A 9,448-nucleotide genomic window follows, 5' to 3' on the forward strand; every position below is an offset into this window, starting at 1 on the left:
AGAGAAGGGTTTTACACAGTGAATGCTGGGGGTTTAACAGCCTAAATCCACAGCACCCTGGTTTGCTCTACGAGAGACACTGGATTTCCAGTACTTCCCAAGCACAGTTGAGGGGGAACCCTGTGTCCTACAGATTACCCATCGTGTCTATATTGTAATAGAACTACATGTGTCCCAACAGTGTTTGAAAATACTTCAGTCTTCTACTCTCTGTCCCACAGCTTTTTGCCACTTTTAAAGGTAACACAACCCCATCTTCAGCACTGTGATACTTCAAATGTCAGTGTAATGAATTCCCCAAACTAAAAGCAGTTACTGACTTATGCATCTTAAGTGATTAACACCCCCAGCCCATGCCTTCCCCTCCAGTGCTGCAACCTGAGAGGGGAAGCAAAAGGGATGCTAAAGGGATGTAATGATTTGTGTATTGTATTGCAGCGGTTAACCCTTTGAGAACCAAGCTGAACAACAACATGCACTTGTGGTAAGTACCTTTAATAGCACAGCTTTGAAACCGAAATGGGATTTGGCATTCCTAGTGTTGACTTCACTCTCTCTCAATCCTACCTGCAGGGATCCAGAGATCAGTTTATTACAAAACTTGAAAGACCTCTTAGAAATCGACTTCCCCTCTCGTGCTGTGTTAGAAAAAAGTGTAAGTTGCTTTTTGGTGATGATCAGTTGCTATTCCTGAATAAGTAACATTTAAATGGTCACTTCACAACAGCCAGCAAAAAGAAGAGACTTAAAGGAGAGGTAATTGCATTAAGATATTGTCATAAGGAGTTCTGAACTTCAAGCAACAATTGTCAGAGCTTGTTAACCTGTGATTAGAAGTGCTCACTTCCCTGTGGCCTTCCTAGCAGTGAGGCCATTAATAACAGGCTTCGCTATTAAAAGGGAAAGAGGAAGTTCCAGAGTAGCTAATGAGATGTGGAAAATCCAAACATTCTGTTATGGATGCTGACGACATAAGTCCCAATGAGGTGGAGCTGCTCAGGGGGGATGAGCGGCCATCCAAACAGTGGTGCATTTCAAACAAGCTTGGAACTAATTTCTGACAGTGCTGCAACACTGGATATCCAGCTTCACTTCCACTTGTGGAATTCTGACATTAACATCTGACTGAGGGCTTGTGCCTCATCGCCCACATGTAGTGACAGATCGTTGTGTTTGAGGAAAAAGAGAGTATGAAAATGCATGTCAAACTAGATGTAATTCAGTGAGGGGATAAAGTCCAGCCTACCTTCAGAGGCACAAGATTTCACTCATCTCAGTTTATGCCATAAGGGTATAAACATACCTATTGCAAGCAAAAATAGTAATCCTAAGTAATAAAGCAGAGAGCAATAGATGAATGTGTTGGCTGTGTTACCAGCTGTTTCCTCCTTTGGATGGGCCTGTAAGCTAACTCTGCTGTGTTGTAAGGATTTTGCCAAGGACTGTGGAATCTGCTATGCCTATCGCCTCAACGGCACGACTCCAGATCAAGTGTGTGATGACCCCCGCTGCGGACAACCTTTCCACCAGGCTTGTCTGTATGAGGTACAGTAACAGGACAGACCTTGTTCATTAACTGCCAGATGAAAACAGGCAATGCCCACTTAGATTTCAGAAGCAGCAAAATCCTTGAAGGAGTGTTACAACCACCACAGCTTCTTAGAATCATACAATCCCAGACAGGTCTGGGTTGGAAGGGAGTTTAAAGCTCAGCCAGTTCCAAGCCCCTGTCACAGGCAGGGGCACCTTCCACTAGAGCAGGTTGCTCCAAGCCCCTGTGTCCAACCTGGCCTTGAACACTGCCAGGGATGGGGCAGCCACAGCTTCTCTGGGCACCCTGTGCCAGCGCCTCAGCACCCTCACAGGGAAGAGCTTCTGCCTCAGAGCCCATCTCAATCTCCCCTCTGGCAGGTTCAAGCCATTCCCCTTGGCCTGTCCCTACAGGTCCTTGTAAAAAGTCCTCTCTCTCATATTGTAACCCACGCTTCAGGCATAAGCTCACTATGGAGGGGAGCTTGCCTCATTTTGTGCTTGCCCAGACTCTGCCTTGACACACACCATGTCAGATGGTGATCAGATGAACTCTGTTTAGGTAACAGACAGTTCTGAAATTTGCTATCAAACATGAATTTGAATGCACTTACTTGTGTTGCAGTGGCTACAAGGTCTTCCTTCGAGCAGACAGAGCTTTAATGTCATCTTTGGTGAATGTCCATATTGTAATAAGGTAAGGGAAGTCAATGAAATGAGTGACCCAACTAAACCATGTGTGGTAGCTTAGATACAGGCAATGCCAGTAACGAAGTCTCTTCTAAAATGGAGTTTGTGGCTGCTATCTTCCCTTTACACTGAGGAATAAAGAGAGGAAAACTTTAAATTCCCATGCATTTATTGCATCGGGATTCATCTAAAGGTTTGCTGACATGGTACAAGTTACCAACACACTGGTGTCAGAGTAATTCAGTATCACAGCCCCTTGTATTTCATGATACATTTTTAATGTTGCTGTAGCAAAGGTCCAGTTTCAAAAACAAAAGAAAGTAAAAAGGAATCCCAACATTCGTTACACAAAGAGCCTTGTACAAATAGTTTAGTGCATGTGTAACTATTGAGTGCAGACCTGTATTGACAGGGTTATTTAAAAATCTTTTTCAAGCCACTGACACTGAAATCTTCAATGAAGAAACTCTGAGAAGAAACTCTGTGATGGGAGCACCACCACACGTGCACTGAAGCCCCCGAGATGGTGCCATCAAAGAAAATACAAAGAAAGTCCTATCAGTAGCAGGAGTACAAGTATTGCTGTAGTGTAACGGTATGTTCTGTCAGTAAACGCAAGCCTGAACAGAGTAGAAAGAGAAGGACAAGTGAAGTCAGAACCAGGTTCTTGCCATGACACTGGGTGATCCACAGTTAAGAGTTGATCGTGTTCCTTTCTGGATTCTGAGAATAGTGCTTGGGGGCTGAAGGGGGGCAATTCTCTTGCAGTGTCTTTCTGCAGGGAAAAAATAGTAATAATAAATTCAATATTGAGATGTGAACCAGAAAAACAAGGATGCCAAAGAGGACATCCAGTTATCCTAGAGAAAGCAATACCCTTCTTACGGTCTCAGCTCTGGCATTTCCAAGTAGAAGTATATTAAGTGTATAACATTAGGTATGATTAAACAGCTTCTACAGAGCCATACTCTATATTTGTTACTGAAATTAACAGCTGAAATGCTTCTCTATCTTTAAGTCTTTACAACTAATAAAGCTTTAGCCTGGAAAGCCTCAGCATTACTCTGAAGCTTGGTTTGCTGGTTTAGTTTGTATAAGTTTTGCATTTCATAATGAAGCCAAACTTCTGATTGATGCAGACAGCATGACTGCAATATTTATGTGGGCTTGGTTCTAGATGGCTGGGGGGTGGCTGGGGGCTTTTAGGTCTCCAGAAGCAATGTCATCCTTAGCTTACCTGTTGTTAGATCTCCAGCCCAGAAAGGAATCCATCAGAAAGGAATCTGTCTCTCACACATCCAAGACTTAACTATCTTTTCCATTGTCCCTCAGCAAAACTTTCAGCTTTGGTTTCCTTTCCCACTCACAATAGGTTATGTTTTAGCCATACATCCCTTAATTTCAACCTCAGCAATAGGATTTTCTTAAACCTAAATTGTATTTTTTCTCATAAAAAAATTTCCTGTCTTCCTGTTTTATTCCTCTTTGAAATTACTGACAGACATGTCTGTTTCTTTTCTTTTAATTAAATATGGGCCCCATCTGATTGATAGGCACTATTACATCCACCATAAAGGCAGCTCACAGGTTTTTTCTCTGCTTTTTGTTGTTTCCATATTGTTTTAATTATATAATAGATGTTTATTATAATGATGCTATATATCATTATAATAGATGTTACTTGTCTTCCTCATTCTGTCTTCCCAGTTCATCTCTCACAAATGTCCTACCCTTCTTGTCCTCCTGCTTTCTATCATCAGGTGTGTTCCCTTTTCAGCATAGAAATGGTTCTTGTTTTAATTTACACCTAGACTGTGACTGCTTTCCAGCAGCTCCTCGTTCTTTCCTTGTCCCAGCTGTGGTGTTTGTCTGCCTGTTCTTTCCCCAAAGATAAAGCAGGGAGGAAGAGAACTTCCCCTCCACGTTCTCCATCACACCTTAGGTGTCCCAGGGCCACCATCCCATGGTGCCCAAGTCAGAGCATGGTGCCTGCAGTTACCTGCTCCAGACGGCTGCCTGGCCAGTGCGTGCCATTGCTCTCTGCAGAACACTTGTCAGCCTCTGCCCCCTCCAGCTCCTGCATGAACCAGTGGGTTTTCCCTTGCTTTGTGCCTGAAGACTCCTGAATTTTCCAAACCTCAGTTCCCTGCAATGTCCTATTCAGCTCTGCTTTACCAATTTCCTCAATTATGAAAGGAAGCGAGAGGAGGCTGCAAAATGAAACTAATGCAATCCTGCCTTTTTTCCTTCCCCGGTTTCTCGTTTGAAGATCTTAAATGTTATCTGACATCCATTTTAACTCTCCCCTCTTATGCATAATATTCAGTGAGTACCTCAGAAGGACTCTACACAGATGCAGCTTTATTAATCAGATTGGAATAGCAGCTTTTCCTTTATAAAGCGTAAATAAAATCACAAATATAAGCTAAATACCAACCCCAAAGCCCCAAGTTACTCGCTGGTGTCACGGTCTACAACCCGTACTGTGTGCTTCCTGTTGCACTAAAGGGGAAGTTACACCAGGGTTTTTTTTAACTTTTATCATGTTGGAAATCTAAATGTCACTCTCTTTCCATATCTGCTTCTTTCTTAGGACTATAGTAGTAGCTTTTATACAAAATATACAAGAGACTTGCTCCTTTTTTTTTGCCAGTATCTGTTAAATTTACACTTGAGGACTGGGAAGTAGCACTGGAATGTCTATTGCAAAGCTGTATTTGTTACGTTGAGCCACTGCTGTGGCAGGTCTCTGGCTGCCCTGCTGTCAGCCACATCTCCAGACCCCGCTCTGCTCACCACTTGACTGCCTGACGCGCTCGGGTACAGCTGTGCTTTTCCTGCTTCCCTCTCCCAGCTTGTACTGGAGTCTCCAGGCAGTGACCAGCAGACTGCTTGAAGCAAAGAATTGTGCATTAATAATAAAGCTATCTTCAAAGTTGCATTTTTGTGCTTAGCAGAAATTGGCTGCATTTAACAAGCTGTTTTTCTATCTGAAAGAACCCCAGAGTAGAATCCCTTTGTTACAACATACATGAACTGCACAGAAACAGCACAGGGTGATTACCAACATGTGCTTCATTCTGCACTAGTTCTACTAAACCTTGATTAACTTTTCTCATCAACTTTTTCATGTACAGCTGCAGAGTAAGACTGAACACACTCATTCAACCCTTTTATGTGGTAAATTACCAATGACAGCTGAGGTTAGTTAACTGCTAAAATCCTCAGAATAAGAAGTGAGAACTTAAGAACATAGTCAAAGAGTGCTATGCAGCTTTCCACTAGGAAGGAAAGGAGATACTGCAGGAAGTTTCTACCAAGAAAACAAAAGGAGACTCTCACTTCCCAACACTTCTATCTGCACACTACTCACAATGCAGCACTTTGCTACCAAACTATAGAGAAACTGAAGTGTTAGTTTCCTACTAGCAGGACCAAGCAACCGTACCCAAACTTTTAGTCTTTGTGGCAAACAGCTCGTTTGCACACACCGAGTTTGTGGTGTTGTGAGGTTAGTTTTGTTTGAAACTCCTCATTTCCAGGGTGCTGTGTCTGTTGCCAGGGAACACCAAACCCTCACCTCCTGTGCCTGGTTGGGCTCCCGACTCGTGCGCGGCCTCTCCTCAGGCTGGACGTGCCGGCGGGTCACCCGAGCATGGGGCCTGCTCAGCCCGTTGGGTTCTTCCTCTTTCACCTTGTTCTGCTTCTGTAGCGCCGGTTCCAGGGAAGGCTTCCGTGAGAGACCCTGCTGAGGCACACACAGGAATTCTGTATGCTGGATTCAGGAACGTTCAGAACCACCACAGGTTCCATCCTGCTACTCGGACCTGTCAGGTGTGAGCAGTGCCCTGATCACACTCACTCCTGAGTTTTATGTTTGGAATAAAAGGAGCCAGGAAGCACTTGCCACCTTCTGGAGCCTGGGACAGAGCACCTGGCTCTTTTCAAGCACTCCTCTTCCTTGCCCACCCCAAAAGGTGGCCAACTGAGCAGACAAGCTCCAGGAGATGCCACACATCACTGCAGTGCCCAAATCCTCACCTGCTGAGGCTCTGTTTGGTGAAGCATCCTGTTTAATTTACTTGGCTTGTTTTCATTGTGGGGGTGTCTGTCTTTTGCCCCAGCACAGGCTTTGTTTTGGCAGATGTATTCTTCAAATGCCTCACCTTCCATCCTCTTTTGCTTCTGCTGAACTGGTTTTGGTTTAGGCCTTGGCAAGCGAACCTGCTAATGGACAGTGGACAGGTTTGTATGTTAAAAAAGCCAGTGTTTCAAAAGGAAAAGTGTTTCAGCTTTAGTACTGAGAACACAGAAGGAGACAAAGTTTCATCTTGCTCAAAAGAATTGTTTCCAGCGTTTTCATTATAAATAAATCCCTTCTTTGCACAGCACAAAGCTGGAGCTGTGCTCCATTTGGGAAGGACACTGTGAAATAAATGAACTTCAGGTATGGGTTTCAAACCAATCACTAACAACCTTCATTAAGGATGATGCCAGGATGTCACTGGTTCATTAGCCAGGAGAAGTGGGGGCATTTCATGTCACTGGACTGAGTGGCCAAAGCCCCAAAAGCAAAATAACCAACCACTCAGTGTTCTGACTCGGGTAATCTAATTACAAAGTTAAGGGTCATATTCCTAAAGATGTAAGTAAGTGGGGAACACAGAGTGAACAGTTGCTCGAGTTAACACAAGTTTTTTCCAGTGCTGCTCTAAGCAGTAAGTATCAAATGATGCTGGTTTTGGCTTTTGTGCCTTGGAAGACAAACGTAGCCAAAACACAGGCTGTATGCCACATGCCTTTGGTACTTCTGGCACACCAACACCCCTCTAACTGTAACCTTCGTATATGGGCTTCTGCAGCAGCTGGATCCAAATACAGCACTTGAAATAATGAGCTGCTTTTCTGTACTGCAAATTAAATACATGCAGGAGATAGACAGATAGAACCTGCACAAACTGACCACCACTGGAAGTGCCAGTGGGCACCTCGTGTATTGGTTAATCCAAAACACCTTTATAAGAGCACAAACCATAGTTCTGCTCTGTGAAAATCACTCATGTTCAGTAACACGAAGGTGTATGTGTCCTGAACAACAACTCAAGCTAGTTTTTGGGCTGTCTACCTCAAGACATAACACTGCAGCTGGCCCTCAGAAACGGAGGTGCCCAGGTGAGCCTCAGTGCCACACTGACCCTTACCTGACCACAACAGCCCGAGCCGTTCATGTCACTGCACCGAGCCAGAACAGCTCATCTTGCTGACAGCCCTGGTGTCTTCACAATGTACATACATGCCCCAAGTGACAGCATCACTTTCAAAGCAGGACTCACAGCACTAGTGAAAATACATACATATTTTATCCCTCAAAACTGCCATATTCCATACTAGATAAAGGACAGGCCATTATTTTTTACTATCAAATCTACAAACTGCAGCAAGCACTCAGCTGGCCTCACCACACCTGAGCTGCTGGCCCTGATCCCAACACTGCCACTGTAGGTGAAAACACTGAAAATATTCACCCAGTGCCAAAAACTGTGGAAAACAAGTTTGATAATTAATGCAATTAATATTTTATCACCTATGTTTGGTGTGTGATTGGAACAAAGAGCCAGGATGTAGGCGCTGTTACCCTTTTTATGTCACCTCAAGATTAGATTCATGTGCTATATACAGGGAGCTGCCTCTTAAAACTCATGTTCTGTACCAATTCCTATTCACATCTTCTTCAAGGAGCTTGTACTACAAGATCCCCTCACTGGTACTTACGGGTGTTTACTGGTGTTCAGGAGGGAATTAACCCCAAATCACCTCTTCCCTGTGAACCACACTGGTACAGGTGGATCCGCCAGGTCATCTGGAGGCAGATTCTGCTCGTAAGCAAGAAGTGAGGAGACAGGGGATTGTTTGTAGTGGCTCCCACTATTCTTAGGTTGCCTCTTTAATGGGAGAAGTGTTTGGTGAATAAAAGGAGAGGTGGAAAGGGAACACAGAGATGAAAAGAGGCAGACCTGGATAACTACAGACAGTGCTGAGAAGAGATGCAGTGGGAAGTGCCTGCCTGTCATCGAACACTGTCAGGACTGTAGCACCAGAGAGCACCAGGCCTTGGGTATCCTCCACAGCCTGAAAAACAGGATTTGCTGCAAACAGCAGTAAATTTAGACAACGTTCAGTTCTCTGCTCTCCCTACTTGTATTTAAGTACTCCCGAAGTCCTTGGAATAACCCTAGAAATCTCCTCTGCAGCTGTTTTGCAGTGGATGGTACAGGAAACGCGTGCACGTAAGCGGCAGAACTGGCTGCCGAAACACACTCAAGTGAAAAATAGGTGATGGCTGGAGCATTGCTACTGTTCTGAGGAGCAAGACACTCAGCATTAAACATTCCTCTGAAGCAGTGATGACAGGTGCCAGGATTTAGTAATATGCAGACACACTCTGCCTCTGATCTTGTTCTTGGCCATCAAAACCAATTCCGCTCAGTCCTACAGCGCAAGAGCGCTGATCACCGGCACTCCTCATTCATGGGTTTTGCAGTGGGGTTGTGCACTTGCAAATAGCAAGAGCTACAGCAGCTTTTGTAGCTTGGAAGGTCAGGATCATCTTTTATGCCAGCACAGTCACGTCTTAGGGCAGGCAATAAGAAGAAAATAGATTGACTATTCAGTATCTGACTAAGAAATGAAAGCCTCCTGTGAAGCGGAGATTCGGGAGGATCAGCTGGAGATGGGTTCACTGCTGGCTGATACTTCAGTTCTGTTCAGAAAACAGTGCAAACTTCAGTAAAAGCTGCTCAAATCAGTGAGGACAAAGTGGTCACCATCATAGCAAGAGAAATACTGTCCCTGAAACAGGTTCTGGGCTTGTTAAAAGTACACCTAAAAGTGATAAACCCAGAAAAGTCAATAAAATTGCTAAAATAAGTATGTGTAATTACCAAGATCAAAACCCAGTGGCTTTTTATTAAACATGAACTTTTGTTCTGCCTCCCATAATACGTAAATAGTGCTGACAATTGGTTTGTGAGGCACTTGCTACAATAAAATGTAATTGTATCATGAGAGAAAGGTGACAATCAGGAGATCATGAAAAAATTACATATTCTCACTGGTGGTTAATTAGCCATGCAAAACCCCCTCAAACAGATATTCTCTTCTATTAGGAATGATTACTATGCAGGCCTACAGATGTCAATACCACAGTCATTCAAATACTTCTTTCCCT

At 44.0% G+C, this 9,448-nt stretch overlaps 2 protein-coding genes across 2 annotated transcripts in view; one reads left to right on the forward strand and one right to left on the reverse strand.

Annotated features, from left to right (window-relative positions):
- The window catches only part of FANCL (Fanconi anemia, complementation group L), a gene marked incomplete at its 5' end in the record, with an annotated part of 7,643 nt that extends 4,951 nt beyond the window's left edge, over window positions 1-2,692 (forward strand). Inside the window, 5 exons of the mRNA XM_010016977.1 lie at window positions 439-484; window positions 574-655; window positions 1,429-1,545; window positions 2,156-2,227; window positions 2,657-2,692. Of these exons, the coding sequence (XP_010015279.1) occupies window positions 439-484; window positions 574-655; window positions 1,429-1,545; window positions 2,156-2,227; window positions 2,657-2,692 (353 nt within the window). The remainder of the gene's footprint in view (window positions 1-438; window positions 485-573; window positions 656-1,428; window positions 1,546-2,155; window positions 2,228-2,656) is intronic.
- A 60-nt stretch (window positions 2,693-2,752) lies between these two features.
- Window positions 2,753-9,448, reverse strand: part of VRK2 (vaccinia related kinase 2) — a 34,908-nt gene continuing 28,212 nt past the window's right edge. Inside the window, exons 10-12 of the mRNA XM_010016976.1 lie at window positions 6,262-6,444; window positions 5,801-5,965; window positions 2,753-2,995 (exon numbers count right to left, since the gene is read on the reverse strand). Coding sequence (XP_010015278.1) covers window positions 2,753-2,995; window positions 5,801-5,965; window positions 6,262-6,444 — 591 coding nt within the window. The remainder of the gene's footprint in view (window positions 2,996-5,800; window positions 5,966-6,261; window positions 6,445-9,448) is intronic.

This window comes from Nestor notabilis, unplaced genomic scaffold, assembly GCF_000696875.1.
Source record: "Nestor notabilis isolate BGI_N333 unplaced genomic scaffold, ASM69687v1 scaffold22686, whole genome shotgun sequence".
NCBI classification, from domain to species: domain Eukaryota; kingdom Metazoa; phylum Chordata; class Aves; order Psittaciformes; family Psittacidae; genus Nestor; species Nestor notabilis.